Source organism: Centroberyx gerrardi, chromosome 17 (assembly GCF_048128805.1).
Source record: "Centroberyx gerrardi isolate f3 chromosome 17, fCenGer3.hap1.cur.20231027, whole genome shotgun sequence".
NCBI lineage: Eukaryota > Metazoa > Chordata > Actinopteri > Beryciformes > Berycidae > Centroberyx > Centroberyx gerrardi.
In genome coordinates this window covers 369,655-387,632 of record NC_136013.1, presented here as the reverse complement: position 1 = coordinate 387,632, position 17,978 = coordinate 369,655, and the positions used below count along the sequence as shown (strand labels likewise).

Sequence of the window (17,978 nt, the reverse complement as noted above, 5' to 3'; positions counted from 1 at the left end):
TCAGGTGTGCTGGTTGCTCCTCAGGCCCAGAGGAACCAGCCTGGGCATCGGCCTCCACGCCACGCCGCCCTCCCTCCCTCCTGCTCTCTCGCTGCTGGGTTCCACCACCGTGGCTCCGCCCCCTCCTCCGCCCCCGCCCACCTTCATCTGCAGCAGCGGGGGCGGGGTCAGGGCGCCGCCTTTCGCACTGCATTGTGGGTTTTGTAGCTGACCGCATCCGTCGGCAGAGCAGTCGGATCCTGACTGTTCGGCCTGCAGATCGCGGCTCGCCCGAGTCTCCGTGTGACCGTTCAGCACCACCTCCTTCTCTGCGGCGCTCCCACTCAGGTCCTCATCCAGCTCCAGGAGCAAAGGACTCTGGGAACGCCCCGGCTCCTCCGCTCCTCCCGCAGAGTCTGTTCCGGGAGAAGCGAGAACGTCCTGGAGGTCCGGGACGGGGGCCCAGCCTCCCGCCGCCTCCCGCCCGGGCGGTGCGGAGGGTTTCCGGGGCGGCGAGGCCGGAGCGCCGCCCTCCGCTGCACAGATCTGCTGGTTCAGGAAGACCAGCTCGTTCAGGAGCGACGTCAGACTCTCTGCATCGCTGTCCTCCTCCGCATCGTCCTTCAGCTGCTTCTCCTCTTTGTCTGCTGCCTCCTCGTGTGCTTCCTCCTCCTCCTCCTCCTGGGAGGAGCTGAGCTGCTGACAGCGAGAGGAGCCGAGGATCTTCTCAGACGCCGTCACCTCCTGCTCCTCCTGCTCCTCCTCTTCCTCTTCTGGAGGTCCTGCTCCAGGAGGTCCGGCCCCTCGTCCAGCGTTCTGGCCCGGTGAGGGTGAGGGTTCGGTTCCTGGAGCGGAGGGGCCGGAGGGTGAGGAGGTCCCAGGTTTGTGGACTTGGGTCTGGGACAGAGGCTCCTCCTGGTCCTCCTCCTGGTCCTGGTCCTGGTCCTGAGTTGGGACCTTCTGGACCTTGATAAGAAGTTTAGGATACATTTTGAGAGTCTTAACAGTCTCAAATCCTCCAGACTCACTGGAGGCAGGCCGGGGGGGCGGCGGAGGTCCTGGTGGAAGTTGTTGCTGTTGCAGTTGTTCTTGTTGCTGAGGTTGCGGAGACGGAGGCTGAACCAGATGCAGCATGGTGGGGAAGCTGCGGGCTGTGGGAGAGAAAAACATTTAGATCAGCTGCAGGCAGGAAGCTGAGAACAGAAAAGGAGAAAACACCAAACACTCAAACAAGAAGAGGAGTGAAGGATCCTGGTTCAGTCTCGTCTGTAAATGTTACCGTGCCGCCTAACGGCCACTAGGGGGCAGACAGGCTGACTGTGAATGAATGAATGAATCAATCAATAAATCAATAAATCAATCCTCATAAAGCTATGGTTCATTTATTTTTGCATACTTTTCAGTCTTACATTTCTAAATGTTTACTACCTCTCATTTCCTCGATTCTTAATTATATTCTATTTTTTTTTTTGCTGCTGCAGCGACCGGATTTCCCCACAGGATCAATAAAGTTTCATCTGATGTGATCTTGATATTAAAGGAAGGTAACACCACAAAAACAACATACATTTAATATCATAGTTTCTTAGGTGAACATCTGAGTTGAAATACAAACTCTGCTGCTGTATTTTATATTTCTTAAATCTGAGTTTAAGGATCTGCAGCGTCAAAACTGCATCATGAATGTTAGTGTGTTGAAAACTACAGCTGTTTGATGTGAAATGTGTGTTTTGCAATAATGAGATTGAACCTGTATGACATTTGTTTTTTGAACACCTCTTTACAAGATTATTTTGCACAGTACTGTCTCAGGCACCCAAGAGTTTTTATATAAATTTTGTCTTAGATGTTTATTTTTTTGTTTTCTGCGTTAGTGTGTCAGCAGACGGCTCTTTATAGTAAATTTTTTGATATTTAGAAACTTTTCATTTCATTATTTTTAAAAGCATCTTCACTTTACAGACTTTTGCACAGTACTGTAAAGCAGCAGATAGGGTGAAGCGGTCTGTTGGGTCAGCATCAGAAACAGCTGCAGTCTGTAGAGTTTACAGAGAAAACGGCTTGTTAATGAGCGAGGTCAGAGGTCAGAGGTCAGAGGTCAGAGGTCAGAGGAGAACGGACAGACCGGTTCAAGCCAACAGAGAGACAAATGAGATTTAAGCCACATCTGTATGAGGTCGTATCTGTATTCAGATCGTCTCAGTCTGACGCTCCGGACGGATTTCAGACCGTCCTGTACGTCACATCCAGAGCGCCAGAAACCAAAATGGAGAACAAAGCATCGCTGCATATTTCACTCTCCTCCGTCGCTGAGGTTCTGCTGCGAGGAGGAAGTCTGCAGCAAGTAACAGTGTGGACAGTCAGAACTAAGGATCGGACTGGAGAAACAAATCGTATTTACCGGCAGTCTGAACAAAGCCTTCGTCTCAGCAAGGAAAATAATCAAAGCACAAAAAGTACCTCAATACTCAAACAACTTGCGCACATTTTCTTTATTGTTTTTGATCCAAAGATATACAGATGTAAAAGATACAAGAGATACAAGCACACAGTCTCAGCTCGGTGTGTCATGCCTCGGAGCGGCCACTAGGGGCTGGCAGGCTCACTGTGAGCGAGTGAATGAATGAATGAATGAATGAATGTGTGAGTGGGTTACTTTCTGGATCCACGAGGAGCTTTGCATCTAAAAATTTTACATTTTAAGTCGATACTTTGATTTACAACAGCAACAACTATGTACAGTTTTACACACTTTTAATTTTTTTTAAAATAACAAGTGAACAGAGTCAGACCGGCTGCAGCTCAGTGAAACTCTCCTGGCTAAAGGTTACGCTGTTTGCTGCAGAAATTAATTTTGTCAGGTTCGTCCAAAAAAAGGACATTTTGGTTGTAAAAAGTAAATCCTGCATTGGCTTTGGACTCCAATTTTCTGCATCTTCACGATAATAAAACGGCGTCTAAATCCTCTGATCCCCTCCTCCGCCTGTCGCTCTTTCCCTGTGAGACTTTGTCTCTGCTCCTGGTTTCCCTCGGTCATCTTCACCTGCCCCCAGGTAAACAAGCAAATAATATGAAGCCAGAGCAAGTTGTAATTTCATATAACTATGTACAAAACATCCCATGTGGATATCTGTTTTAATACTTAAGTGAATTTATGTGAACTTATCTATGTGAAGCTATGATAACTGCCATCAAAAATAACAGCAGATTAACACCTACAGCTCAAATCTCCATCGTCTTCAACTGGAGACGAACTGCAGTTTCCTGGGTCGGTGGATTCTGGAGGAGCGACTGAGATGTGGGGAACATCGTGCTCAGGACTCCAGAAAACACCTGGAATTAAAATAAAGATTGATTGAAATCGTGAACCTTTAACCGTTTCAGAGTTTGTTGTCTGGATTAGTCTGTTCTGAGACACAAACATGTTTCTTTCAGAGAAGCTATTCAGAAAAAATGAAACTTACTTCCAAAAACCTTTGTGTCGGGCTCGCTGGCTCTGACTGGGTGTCAGCAGGTTTGGGTTCCTGGACCCCCGACCGGGTCCCCGTGTCCGCAGGCTGGAGGGTTTGTGTCGAGGTGGACGGGACGTCCCTGATGTTTGTCCTCACTTCTGTTGTCTACAACAAAAAGGAAACAAGGTGAGGTGAACTTTCCTTTGAAAATGTTATGTAGCACAACAAAGCTCTGGTACGTAATGTTTCCTAATGATAAATACAGCTAAGTAACTTTCCTCAACATGTACGTAAACACAACACACGTGTCAACACAGGTTAGCGCTGTGCGTTGGGACGGTTAGCCGGTCGACAGACTGATTTACCTCTCGAAGCTTCTGTCGCGGACCGCAGGTTGCTTGTGTCTCTGCCGGTTTCTTGCTAGATAGCTGCTCCGTTTGAGAAACACCGGTAGTTTCTGCAGTCGGCTGCGTCCTTTGTGACTGAACTGAACGTGGAAAAACAGATGAAACCAAACGCTCCTTTACAACTCTGCGAGCATTTCAGACCTGAAATCCAGCGGACGATCTTCCGGTCAAAAGTGCGGGCTGCCGGAGGCGAGGCGACGCCGGGGATTCGTCTACTCCTTTATCCAAGAGGATTAAATAAAATTTTCTCCCACATAAAAACTGAAGAGGTTGCTGATCCTGATCTTGACTTTTAATGCGAAAAAGATTTCACTGCGTTCAAAGAGTACGGCCTATTTCCTTTAACTTGAGTCTAGCGTTGGAATGAGCGATAAGCGGTTCACCACCAAGGAAAAACAAGAACAAACATTTTTTAGATTTTTAGAGGAAGGTAGAAAACTGTAAATATAGTGTGAAGCAAACATTAAACAGTATTACTGAGGCAAAAGCAGGATTCAAGAAGTGCAGGTAATCTGTGTCTCCATCTTCCTCCACACTTGGTTTACAGTGGCGAGCGACATCACCATGTGCAGAAGAAATATGTCAATAAACTAGCTATAGGTAACGTTAGTCTCCCTAGCTATTTTAACGCTCATGTTAGCTAAAGCATAAACTAAGATGCAAGTTAATAGAGAGAGAGGTTAAGTTAAACCAGTGAAACCAGTGGGAGGAGACGGGAGACAGCAGCTCTCCAGACTGGAAACATCAGCTGCTGAACGATCTTCAGCTTCACAACATGTAAAGAAACACAGAGACAGATCTAGGAAGAGCGTGTTGTGTTGATTACTGCAAGAGAGAGAGAGAGAGACAGACAGACAGGGAGAGAGAGAGAGACAGAGAGAGACAGAGAGAGAGACAGACAGACAGACAGGGAGAGAGAGAGAGACAGAGAGAGAGAGACAGAGAGACAGACAGACAGACAGAGAGAGAGAGACAGAGACAGACAGACAGAGAGACAGACAGACAGACAGAGAGAGAGAGACAGAGAGACAGACAGAGACCACCCCCCCCCCCCAAAATGGGATTTTGATGTAAAATTACAAGAAAATAAAAATGTAAATTTGTTGGCATTTATTGTTAAATAGGGGGACATTATGATATAGAGAATTAGCTAACGAGGTGAAAAAATCATTTTTCATTTCATCATGACTTTAACTTAGCTCCGCGGCAGCTGCAGAACGTCGCCCCCTAGTGGCGTGAATATTACGTCAGTTGGTGTTCATTAATTAATTGGATAATGGCGACCTAAGTGAGACGACGTGCATCAGCTGATGTTACTGCGAATAAGGCCAATGAGTCAAAGGTCAAATCAGTGATTTGTTTATGGTTTGATTCATCAGACTGAAGACGTTTTTCACCATCCAAATGGATGTGTTCCTGATCAAACTACATTAGTTATTAGAGTTTTAAATACATTTGAATCTGTATTTGTTTGACAAGTTGAAACTTTATTGATCCCTCTGGGGAAACTGGGTAAGATGGTTTATGAAGAATGAAGCAATATTTTGAGTCGTGGTGGAATATGAAGGCAGCAGGTCCAACCTTACTAAAGTCCTGAACATTTACTGTACATCCATTAAATGTATATATACACACAAAGTATACACATCTGATATCTGATCTATTAGCTATATCTAATCAGCTCCAGTTATTTGGTGTTAGCATGTACGTCAGCTGATTAGCTGGTCAGTCCATTTGTTAGTTAATTATGCAATCAATTTATTAACTAGATGCTGTTAGTCGTTTAGTTTTTCACTTCATTAATTAATAGTTTGTCAGTCTGTTAGCTTTAAGTTAACTCATTAGTTAATTAGTCAGTGAATCAGCTAGCTAGCCAGTAGGTGATGTAGTTAGAGTTACCTGTGAGGTTAGTAGTGAGCAGGGCTGTGCTGCTGTAGATCTTACCGGGCGGGGGGTGGGGCAGTGAGGTCAGATGGATTTGCTGATTGGTCAGATTGGAGATGTTGAGGGTGACCGACGCCACGCCTGCAGAGTCCACAGAGGAAGAGCACATGGCTTTACATTACGCCAAAAAAAAAAAAAATACTTGGAGCTGCTTAAAATGAACAAAAATAATTATACAAGTAATTTAGAGTCATGTGGGAACCGCTAAACAGCATGGCTGTGTGAAAAGGAGCTTCCCAAAAAACTCCCTGAACTCCCCTTAAATCAAATCAAAACATTGTTTTTTTAGTGCTACAAAGTGTGCTTTACTTCTAACACTTTAGATCCAAAGAAAAGTCGGTGAACTTCAAGGAAAGGCGGATGGCGGCTTCAAACTATTCCAAAACCAGAGCTGCTAGCAAGAACGCTGAACTATGCTAATGCAGCTAGCAAGTTACAAGAAGTAAGTAATTTAGATGTTTTCCCATAAAACTGTGAATTCTTTTGAAGTGGGGGAATTGAAACTACAAAAACAGTCTCCTGTTGAACATTTAAAGTCCCGATCAGAAATGTTACACGGTGTGTGTCCGGCTACCTGCCATGCGTTAGCTAGCATTCAGCTTCCCTCGCTAGTCACATGGCTGCACCCAGAGTGTCTGTAACCTCCCCTGATGTCAGTACGCTTCATGAACAATAGCTCTATACTCTATACAACTTTTATTTGAAAGACTATAGGAACAAACATCGCAAAAACAAAGCTTGGAGAATTTTTTCTTGATGTTTGATTAACGCTACCTAATTTGCGGTTGCTAGCTAGCTGTGTGAACTTGATAAAACATAACATTATAAAAGGCAATACCAAAACAGGGAAAAATACATGATATACTTGAAAACACATGATATGTTCTCTCTTTTATTGAGACTAATGATGATCTAAAGTCATCTGGAGTATGATTTTCTGGTCAAATGTAAACTTAATCTGTGTGTAAAACTGTTTTTTACAAGCATTTACATTTGTAAATTTCATGCAGACTGACCATAGTAAATACAAGAAATACAACAAACTTGAGTATTGGATTTGGAAAATAGTGTAGTATTTATATAGTTTGTAGTATTTTACCATTTCTCCAATCAAATACCACAGTACTTTTTCAGTACCAGTACTCAGAGTGTAAGTAGCTGCACTGAAGCAGTCGGTACCTGGTGTGGGAGAGGTCTGAAGCAGGGTCGGACCCGGGACCAGGGGGCTCAGGGTCAGGACCTGTTGCCCCGGCAACGAAGCCCCGACCAGCGACAGAACCTCAGCCGGTACCAGGGCCTGGATGGACGGGGGGTCGTCTGGAAAAAACACAAAAACACTACAGTGCATCCCCAGTTTGGCTTGTTTTCCTACCTGAAATTCATTAGTCGACATTTCAAAAGCTCAGATTTGCTTTAGAGACACTGACTGTCTGCGGCGGGGAAAGGGGAAGAGGAGGTGCTTTTCACTGGCGTCCAGGATATTGATATTATGTGTGATGTACAGACAATTAAATGAATGCTGTGGCTCCCTTCGGCCAATTAGTGCAATTTTGAAAATGCCGAAGCAATGAGACACATCCTTAAGTTTTGTCAAAATGTGATCAGTGGCGTCGGACATACTGTGTGTGACGGACGGACGTCCACAGTCCCTCATCGTGGGGGACAGTCCTCCCCTGATTCGGGGGTCTTACCCTCGACAGGCTCCGTGTGCGGGGGGGGAGGCGGCGGCGGCGGCGGCGGCGGCTTCCTGCGAGACAGGATGTTGGGAACCGTCCTCGGCCTGTCCCTCACCGCCGATGGATTGTGGGATAGACTGGGAGGGGCCAGGAGGGGCGTCGGTACGAGCACGACCCTCTGGCTGTTCGTATTGGACGGCTGGGCGGGCGGGGGGGCGGGCGGGGCTGCGGAGGTCCGGCTGGGGATTACAGAAGCCTGCTGGGCCAGCGGCGGGGTGGCGGCTGGAGGTCCGGGGCTCGAAGCGTTGTGACTGTTGGCGCCGCCTGGTGCTTGATTGGCTGTTCCGCCTGCTTGTGTTTTTTTAGCTGTAGCGCCTTCTGGTGGTTTGTCAGCTGTAGCGCCCCCAGGGGGTTTGGCTGTAGCGCCCCCTGGGGGTTTGGCTGTAGCGCCCCCTGGTGGTTTGGCTGTAGCGCCCCCTGGTGGTTTGGCTGTAGCGCCCCCTGGTGGTTTGGCTGTAGCGCCCTCTGGTGGGGGTCTGACTCTGTCCTGCTCCTGCTCCAGCCTCCTCTGTTTGGCGGACAGAAGCTGCAGCTTCCTCAGAATTCGCTGCTCGCTCTTCCCTGCAGGACAGACAGAAGAAGTTTTGCTAAACTTTCCTAGTTTGGTGGCAACTTCAGGATCAGAATCACTGCACTGGATCTTTAATGATTAAACAAGTCAACAAATTGTCCCCCATGTAGTCACACTGGACATGTTTCAATTAGACAGCCTTCATCATCATCATCATCATCATCATCATCATGGCGGTCTAGTTGAAACGTGTTCACTGTGATGTCTGGATTTCCTGGTTCTAGATGCCGTTCCTTACCGGACCGAAGGGAGATTTCCTTGATGTACGCGGCTCTCTGCTGGCTCAGACAGGACTTCAGACTCTCCAGCCTTTTTGCCTGATTCTGCAGCAACTGGATCTCCTTACAGGCCTGAAAGGCAGCAAACACCAAACACCACTCTTTCTTGAATTGTTCAGCTCTTTTTATCAATCCACAGCAAGTGCCACTCTCCCTTGTGGATGTCAGAGGAGAAGGGGTGGAGGGGAGCAGGAGGTCTCACGTGGCTTCCTCGCCTCACAGATGCAGTAAGGTTTGGCAGGTAGTGGCCAACATGGCGGCATGTACATTATAACCATCGGTAACCCCTCCTGGTCTTACCTGCTCCAGGAGGAAGACCTTGGGAAGGTGTTTAGTGTTGATGTTCATGGCCGAACTCAAAGCCTTGAAACCAGCCGCCATCTGCTGATAGAAACTCTTCTTCACACTCGAACCGCTTCTGCTGAGAAAATAAAGGACAAGTAATTTATTTCCACAGGGTCAGACTGCTGAGGCTGAGATGGTTTCATTTGGTTTTTTTGGTGTTATTTGGCATAATGGCTAATGACTGCAAAGGTAGAATGAAGTTCAATTCCTACATCACCGACATTACAAGCAACCAACAGTAAGCCGGTCAAGGGTCAGAGGTCAGAGGTCAGAGGTCACAGCACCCAGACAACAGATGGAACAAATATTTCTGTGACCAGAGAATGATCAAGATGATAGAAAAATGCTGGAGAAAGACAGACGATCAGGATCAGTATTCCCCAGAGGTGGGGAATCGAGTCACATGACTTGGACTCAAGTCACAATTTTAATTGTTTGAGACTTGACTTGATGCATGAAGAGAAGACTTGAGACTTGACTTGACTTGCGTTCTGGTGACTTGGGTTCTGGTGACTTGGGTTCTGGTGACTTGGGTTCTGGTGACTTGAGACTTGACTTGACTTGGGTTCTGGTGACTTGGGTTCTGGTGACTTGAGACTTGACTCTGACTTGTACTTTGATGACTTGAAAAGGTTTCTAAAGTCTTGACTTGAGATCTTGTGTTTGTGTAAATGACTCAGATTGAAAGTGATGAGATTTGTTCCAGCAGACGACTGAATTTAAATTCTGTTTTCTGAATTTGTATGGAATGATTGAATTTATTGAATTATTATTATTATTATTATTATTATTATTATTATTATTATTCTGAAACGCATTCCTGAAGGCATCAATACAAAAGATTTGTGTAAGACATGTAATGGATCATTAATAATAGCGTATGCTTTCTTGAGGGTCTGTTAGAGTTCACCTGTCCAAGGCTTCTCTGTGTTTCACCAATCATTTTTGAACTAATGTTGACAACTCGTTGCAGTTGGTTCCTGTCTTTTTGACTGAGGGATGTAAACCAACAAATAGAAGAAAATGTTAAATGCTTTCAATAAATGATGTATAGTATGTTTTCAGTATTGTCCTATCAACTCCAAAAGAGTTAAGTTTGCGTAGTCCATACAAACGTGGCTGGGATTTTTTTATAATAACTTCTGTATTCTCATTAAATCTCAATCTATTATCAAACACAGTTCCCAAATATTTATAACTCTGGACAATTTCAACATTTCCTCCATGAATAATTGTTGGCGAACTATTGTTACTTTTTGGAGAAATGATCATTTCCTTTGTCTTTGACACGTTCAAAACCAGGAATGACTTATCACACCAATCTACAGATTCTCCCAGTACAGGCCATGTGACTGATTTGACAGAGTAAGGAGTGACATCAAGACACTGTCATCTGCAAATTTTACTATATGGTGTTTTTTATAGTTACTACGAATATCATCTGTATATAAAATAAAGAGTAGGGGAGAGAGAACACAACCCTGTGGAGAGCCAGTGGCTGTACAGAGAGATCCAGATGAGTTCTGTTTGTGAGAAAACTAATAACCCATCTTATGAGTCGATGGTCCAATTTAAAACGGGAAATCAGCTTTTCAACCAGAACGTGGGGCTGCATGGTGTTGAATGCTGACGAAAAGTCTACAAAGAGTAATCTGACAAGTGAGCTTTTGTGTTCTAGGTGTTTGCGTACAGTGTCTAGAATAAATAGTTTAGCATCTTCCACACTCCTCCCTGGTTTGTACGCAAACTGGAGAGGATCAAGGGATGGTTCAACGGAAATAACAATTTGTGACTTGATGATTTTCTCTAGGGTTTTCATCACCAGTGAAGTCAAGGCAATGGGTCTCAGGTCATTTAGGACTTTGGGTTTATAGACATATAGACAGACAGCCCCCCCCCCCCTCTCCTTGCCAGTGGTAGTCTTACCTCTGTCCAGACGTATAGGTGTACCACATCCCTCTATGTATAGGTCAGAGTCCGTACCCTGACTGTCAAGCCATGTTTCTGTGAATGCCATGATACATGCATCCCTATACTCCTGTTGGTAATACACATTACCAACAGGCTGTTCTACATTTAGACTTGAGACTTGACATTAATGACTTGGACTTACTCTGAGGTCAGGCTCTTCTTCATCAGCAACATCATTTTTCTCTGAGCCGGGTACAGTTGATTGCGTTCCTCCACCGTCTCGATGTCCACGCTCTCCGCGTCGCTGACATCATCATCCTGCGACAAAGACAGGAAGCAGGGTGAAGCAACATGGCTACCGGCTCCGGAGGTCGCGGTGTTTGGTGGTGGAAAACTTTGGATGCACTGGTTTTGTTTGGTTGGTGCTGCGTTCGGGTCATATCAGGAGAAGTGTTATTTAGTGATGAAGTGTCATTTACTATTTTTTTGTGCCCACTTTCCCTCAACCTGCCTCGTCTACTTCTACTGTACTTAGTGATTTCCTACATTTCCCAGAATGCCTACAACCCGCAGACAAGGGATGTGAACTTGTTGCTTTCAGTCAAACCTGAAGTTACAGGCAGATAAAGAGCTTCTGATCATTCAGCTGTTGGTTTTAGGGGTCTATGATGGCGGCCGCCTCTCTGCTGCATTGCATTCTGGTCTCTCTCCTGCTTCTGCAGTGCATTCTGGTCTCTCTCCTGCTCCTTTGGTGGAGAAACTGGTCTCTCTCCTCTTCTACGATGGATTTCTCCCTGTATGATTGTTGAACGTCTCTTGGTGCAAAATGGCGGCTCTAGAAAGAAGCCCTCGCTCTTTGATTCTGAGGGACTGACACCAAAACCTGACGTTTACCGCTGATGTTTTACATCCTGAAACATTTTCTCATATCAAACTGGAAATATCTGGAGGTGACGTCACCTCGTCTGTGATTGGCCGGTTATCCACCAAGAAGAAAAACACAACAAACTACTGAATGGAGGCAGAAATGAGAAGAACATCAACAGCTGATGCTTTCAACAGCTACAGTGTTTTAATGGAGTTTTCCTTTTACTCACTGGAAGAGTAAAACACACACACACACACACACAGGTGTAATCCTCCTTACGTTGCTGATGTCGATGGCGTTGTTTTTCGTGGCGACCACGTTCTCCTCGTCAGAGGAGTTGTCCGTCTGCTCCTCCGTCTCGTCCAACAGATCCACCACTTCTGTCAGATTATCGTCCAATGGGGTCGTACCTCCTGTCCCGCCTGGCAGGAAGCTGTCACCGGGCGTTTCCTCTGACAGCTGTGAGATGGACTCAGATAACTTCTGAGTGAAGATTGACCTCTGGACCTTCCTGTAGATGATGTCAGCACTCTCTCCTGCAGACACACACACACACAAAACAACACACACTGATGATGCAAGCCAAGAGGTTACAGAGCTTGTGACTGAAAGGTTGCCCGTTTGAATCCCCAGACCAGCTATGATGATATGAAAGTGTTTTGTAGTTCACCTGTCCTTTGAGCGATAGCGGCGATGTGCTCTGCTCTCGTCTTCCTCAGGTTCTTCTTCTTCTCCCTCAGGTTCCTCCAGGTCTTCCTCAGCAGGCGGATCTCCTGCTCCGCCTGGCAGAGCGACACACCGGCTCACATTTGTTTTTGGTTTGGACCGAGATTTTGTTAAAGCAAAGCTCAGAAAAACATTCGTTCTTAAGGACGGTCTCCCATCTGTGTGCTGTAGTGTTATACTTTGTCCAAACTCCGCCAAGCGCGGATTAATGTAGGTGAGTAAAAAGGGCAATATTTCCACTTGAAATGTAGTGGAGGAAAAGTATAAAGTCTCATTAAATGGAAATACTCAAGTAAAGTACCTCAAAATTCTACTGAAGTACAGTACTTGAGTAAATGTACTTAGTTACTTTCCGCTACTGTCGGCCACCAGCACCTTTTCCTGGTACTTTGTGTAAAAGACGAACTTTTAACTTTTAATTTGTTTATATAGAAACCCCCCACCCTGCGAACGGCGATAATATCGTACATTGCGATATTTTGGCAGGACAATACTGCGATATTACATTTTGGATATCGCCCAGCCGAGTCAGCACCTTTACAACAGATAAAGTCGTTACTGCTGACCTTCATCAGGATGTTGATCTTTGGAGTTTTCTCGCTGGACAGCGGCAGCATCTTCCTCAGGCCATGAAACCGCCGGGCCAACTCGCCCCGCCGGTTCCTCTCCAAGGCGTTGTGAATCCGCTTCTGTAGCGAGGAAAGGGAAAACGGTTCATCAGGATAACTTTATTCTCCTATACATACCGACAACCAACAACAAACTCATCTTTTCAACAAGCGCTCCACAGCTCCCCTCTCCCCTACCTGACTCTCCCATACAGATGTAAATTAAAGCGTAACGTATTTTGTAACTTGCTCTTACACTGATATGCGCAGCAAGATCTTGTTCGCCGTCGTTGTCCGAGTCGTCCACGATGTCTGAGGAGTTGTCCGTCTCGTCGCTCGACTCCTCCACCAAGTCCACCACCTCCACGTCCTTCGTCTGCTTTCTGTCCAGCGAGGGCTTCGCTCCGTCGGTCGGAGCTCCGCCCACAGGCTCGTCATCGATACACTCCGTCTCATCGTCAACACAGACGATGTCCAGGTCCACCAGGTCAGAGGCCGGCTCCGGGCTCGCAGGGGAGGTGAGGTCAATGGAGGGATGGGGCGAAGGCGTGACGCTCCGGCCCGCCAGGACCTCAGACCCCAGCGGGGGGGCGGGAGGCGGGGCAGGAGGCGGGGCAGGAGACAGGGCAGGAGACAGGTCAGGAGGCGGGGCCGGCCCTGCTGGGTTTTGGGCAGCAGAGGCTTGAGACGAGGCCTGGGTCGGTTTATAACGAACCAGCTTGGATAAGTCTATCGCTCCACCAGAACCCACCTGGACAGTGGAGACGGCCACCGTTTTGACGCCAAGCTCCGCCCCTTGACCTCCAGAGGGTTTAAGGGAAATCAGGGTCGTGGAGGTCAGCTGAGGGGGCTGGAGGAGGGTGAAGGAGCCTGGCGCCGTCACCACCTTGGTCTGAGGCTGGGTAGGAACCTTGGGGCAGGTGACGATTATAGGTTCCTTGTTGCCGGTGGTGGGGACGATTTTCACGGTGCACGTCCCCTTCTGGCCCAGGAAGCCCAAGCCGGGGGGGAGGGGGGCGGAGAGCGGTGGGACAGAGAAGGCCTGCAGGCCGGACAGGGAGGTTGGTGCCATGGTGGTTGTTACAGAAGTCAGTGGCTTGATTTGGTTGCTGATGGAGACCGCTGCACCCTTTAGTGATGAGATGGGGAGGACTGGGGTGGAGGAGGGGGCTGGGGGGGGGGGAGGCACAGCAGGACAAACCGTCAGAGAAGGCAGGGAACAAAAATACAGACTTTGCATCCTCTGGCTCTAAGTTTGATTCCGATTCTTGTGCTATAACATGTTGATGAACCGCCAAGGAATGCTGGACTCAGCTTGACTCGTTACAGTGAAGGAGTTTCCCAAGACCCTTGACACTTTAGACCTCAAAAAGCCTGCTGACCCTTTTTTAAAGATATTTTTTGTTCTTTATTCGATAGTCTATAGTGAAGAGAGACAGGAAAGATTGGGGAGAGAGAGAAGAAACAAAGGTCCCAGGTTGGATTCGAGCCCAGGATGCCGAGGTCACATGGTGTGTGCCTCAGACCACTGAGTCACCAGGATGCCGAGGTCATGGCTGCACCTTTGAATTATCTTTTCAATCTGACCCTCGAGTCTATGAAAACCCAATGATTTGGAAAACCTCTTATGCTCTTCCAACATCAAATACCCAAAGGTAAATAGGTAACACACACACACAGATCTTCAGGACAAAGTTCACTAGGCCGGAACTGGTTAGACGCATCCTTTCATCGCCACCTCTTATGTTCTTCCTTTATCAAAAAGTGGGAGATCCCATGGTGCTTAATAATAAAAGATCTTTTTCTTTTCTTTTCCACATTATTTTTTGGTGTTTTTCCTTCACAGTAGAGAGACAGGAAAGATTGGATGAGAGGAAGAAGGGGATGACGTGACAAAGGTCCTTGGCCCGATTCAAAACCAGGACATTGCGGTTACATGTTGTGTAGACCACGGAGCCACCAAGACACCCAGAAATCTCAGATCTCTGGTTACTGACATACTGATCTCTCCTCAGGACTTACCTCTCTGGACCATCAGGTTTGGGTTGACGGCTCTCAGCTGGCTAACGGGAACCAGTTGGACCAGTTTACCGTCCACTTTCCGGTAGATCTGGGTTCCTGCCGCTGTTCGCACCGTTTGCAGGACCATCCTCTGTGTTGCGGTGGACAGCGCCGGAGCCGGCGGCCGGGTCAGCAGGCCCGGCACCGGAACCGTCCCGCCAGTCCCCGGGACTTGAACCATCAACACCTGAGGCTTGTTGGGAGCTGCGGTCGCTGGGGACGGATTTACAGGTGACACCACAGTGGGGGTCAGCTGGGCAGCTGCAACCTTAGAGTCTGGAATTCAGAGAGCGACAGGAGGATGCAGTGAGGAGATCTAGGATTAACAGTCAGAATCACTTTAGTACAGTAAGCCTGTGATCCCACCTCCCACTGGCTTTCTTTGGTCTGAACCAGAGTGGAGAAGTTTTGTATTCGGTTTGCTTCGGTTCACACCGACCAATTACAAACCATCCAGGGCTTGTAAACACAAGTCACATGACTCACAAGTAGCTTGTTTATTGGACAGAGTTTTGGTCACCTGTCATCCTGCAGGTCAGAGATTTTGGCGGCGGGGAGTCAAAACAAATCTGTAACTTTAGCTAAGCATTATGGACTTGTCTGCACTCTTCTTCTCTGGTGTTCATACCAGAGAAGAAGAGCACATGAAAAACCTGAATATGAGTATCAGTCCAGACTTCATTTTGTTCTGCTAGGCTTTCCAAGCATGAGGAACCGCATCCGTCTCCTTCTACCCATAATCCCTTGTGTTCTGGGGTGGTTTCCTGTAGTTGGTCGGATTACGTTCTCACTCCTAACAAACCGCACTGAGACTCGGTGCGGTTTGGTACAGAGTTCAAAGGTTTGTTCTCACCTGGACAAAGACCTTTGAACTCTGGTGGCACCAGATAACGGCACCAGAGTTCAAAGGTCATTGTTCTTACCTGGACAAACCAACCGAAATAAAGGAGGAAAGGCTGCAGAGTTCAGATAAACCGCTCTGAGCATGCTTGGCTGAACTCATCCTAGATGTTTTGGTGGAACTAGTGCAAAATAGTGAAGTAGACAGCAATTTTCAGGCCAAGCGTGGACATTCAGCGATATAATCTCTAAAAATCAGATGTTTAGAATTAGATTTCAGAATTACATTAAAATGACAAGTGGACGACAGCCAGAAGGACCAAGCAGGAGACAGACAGTGAAGGTCTGGGGCTAAGACACAGAATGCAGTTTAAAACCCCAAGATCACACTCAATATATTGAATGCATTGCAGTTGGACAACGTAAGGCCATTCATTTCAAATGAGAGAATCTGTTAGCGCTGCGTCACTGCGGTGCAGCAGGTGTTGCACATTGGATTTACTCTACTTTAATGTTGATAATGCATTCATGAACTAAACTGAATGTTGTTTTGCTGTTTTCACTAATGATGAAAACCTTTCATAAGTGAATCGAATTTGCATGTAGAATCTATATTTGTATGTAGTATTACTGTAATCAATCCGAGTCACAGAATCCTTGTTTACAACTCTGCATGTAGTTTGCAGCAACATAAATACATTATAAATATTATATATTATAAAGTGTGATCATGGAATCTATGGAATGTGCAAGCTGGAAAATGGAGGACATATGTAAAAGTATGTAATATCACCACCACTCATTGGTCCTGGGCTACGTGGTTTTGAAAGAGATACCTGAAGAGATACCTTCACATTTTGAATTTTAGTTGGATTATTTGTCTTATAAACCAACCGACTAAACCAACTAAAATCCAAACTGTCAAGGTGTCACTTCGCTGCCACACCTAGAAGACCACAAACCACACATGAAGCATGGTCGAGCCAGGGTCAGAGGTTATACAAGACCAGTAATCCAAAGAACAAGACACCATGTTGGCACCGGGGTTCTGGGGGTCATAGGTTATGTATGGAGGAGTCAGTGGGGCATCATGGGAGATTGGTGGGCAAGTCAGGAGCTACTGACACCGTAGGTCTGCATGACCTTGGTCGCAGATCATCCTCACAGGCTTCCATCTTTTTTGTCTCCTTCTACTGTTCTACTTAAAACATCTCTACATAAACTTTTGGTTGGTTTTCACTTCGCAGCAGATGGGAACTCGCACTGTGTAGCTCAACGGCACTAACATTGTCTGGCTTTGGCGTTAATTTCCCACTGGGGTCACCTATGCTAAAATGTATTCCCTCATAGCAGTGTTGAGTCCGACTTGGGTCCCAAGACATCAACACTGGGTCCCAATTTTGATGTCTTGGACTCGGACTTGCGTACTGAGGAACTGAACTTGGGACTCGATCACCGTAGGCATCAGCTACATCAGCGTTACCCTAAATTTGTACCTGATCATCTGGTTGGTTAACAAGATGTAGAAAGTTTATCTTATAACCACTGATGGGATGATGGAACATATTGGTGAGCGTGCTATAAAATATGTTAATGGACAACTGAGGAAAAAGACTGTTCCAGCATTAACTATTTGAACTCAAACTGATTACTTGGACACAGGCTTGGACTTGACTGCTGAGGACATGAGACTCGACTCGGACATGACTTGGATTCAGATTCGAACATTGAGGACTTGGGACTCGATCTGGACTCGAGGTATGGTGACTCGGCTGCAACACTGCCTCATAGTACTATAAGATGCTTTGGATTAAAACCTTCACTAAATGGCAGATGTTCTATTGTTATGCTGAGGCTGTGAATTCAGGTGAAATAAATCCATGAACTTCAGTGTCAACATGGCGTCCTTTACTGTTTGACCTGATGAGGCAGTTTTTCTGCTGTCTTGTATACTCCACCTCAGCTCTGAGCCAAGCCAGGCTTTAAATAATACCTGCCGTGGGGGCGGAGCTAACAGAGGCTGCAGGCACCACCCTGATGTGGCTAGCCCCTCCCTGAGCGGCCGGGTAGACCACAGTCACCACCCGGTGCCCCACCCCCGGGTGCTGGCCCAGGCCCAGAGGAAGCCCCGCCCCCGGCCCACCAAGAGCCTGGAGAGGGGCGGATGGGGCAAGTTGGGCTGGAGGGGGTTGTGTGGAGGTTGAACCTGATTGGTCGGCCTTCCCCACTGTAGGCTGAGCCACTGTGAAACA

At 46.8% G+C, this 17,978-nt stretch overlaps 1 protein-coding gene across 1 annotated transcript in view; it reads right to left on the bottom strand.

Moving 5' to 3' along the window:
* The window catches only part of mgaa (MAX dimerization protein MGA a), a 36,771-nt gene continuing 18,793 nt past the window's right edge, over positions 1 to 17,978 (bottom strand). Inside the window, exons 15-30 of the mRNA XM_078289606.1 lie at positions 17,720 to 17,968; positions 14,848 to 15,162; positions 13,082 to 13,995; positions 12,784 to 12,906; positions 12,162 to 12,273; positions 11,771 to 12,027; positions 10,826 to 10,941; positions 8,668 to 8,788; positions 8,328 to 8,439; positions 7,474 to 8,079; positions 6,962 to 7,099; positions 5,738 to 5,863; positions 3,797 to 3,918; positions 3,444 to 3,596; positions 3,204 to 3,312; positions 1 to 1,130 (exon numbers count right to left, since the gene is read on the bottom strand). Coding sequence (XP_078145732.1) covers positions 1 to 1,130; positions 3,204 to 3,312; positions 3,444 to 3,596; positions 3,797 to 3,918; positions 5,738 to 5,863; positions 6,962 to 7,099; positions 7,474 to 8,079; positions 8,328 to 8,439; positions 8,668 to 8,788; positions 10,826 to 10,941; positions 11,771 to 12,027; positions 12,162 to 12,273; positions 12,784 to 12,906; positions 13,082 to 13,995; positions 14,848 to 15,162; positions 17,720 to 17,968 — 4,703 coding nt within the window. The remainder of the gene's footprint in view (positions 1,131 to 3,203; positions 3,313 to 3,443; positions 3,597 to 3,796; positions 3,919 to 5,737; positions 5,864 to 6,961; positions 7,100 to 7,473; positions 8,080 to 8,327; positions 8,440 to 8,667; positions 8,789 to 10,825; positions 10,942 to 11,770; positions 12,028 to 12,161; positions 12,274 to 12,783; positions 12,907 to 13,081; positions 13,996 to 14,847; positions 15,163 to 17,719; positions 17,969 to 17,978) is intronic.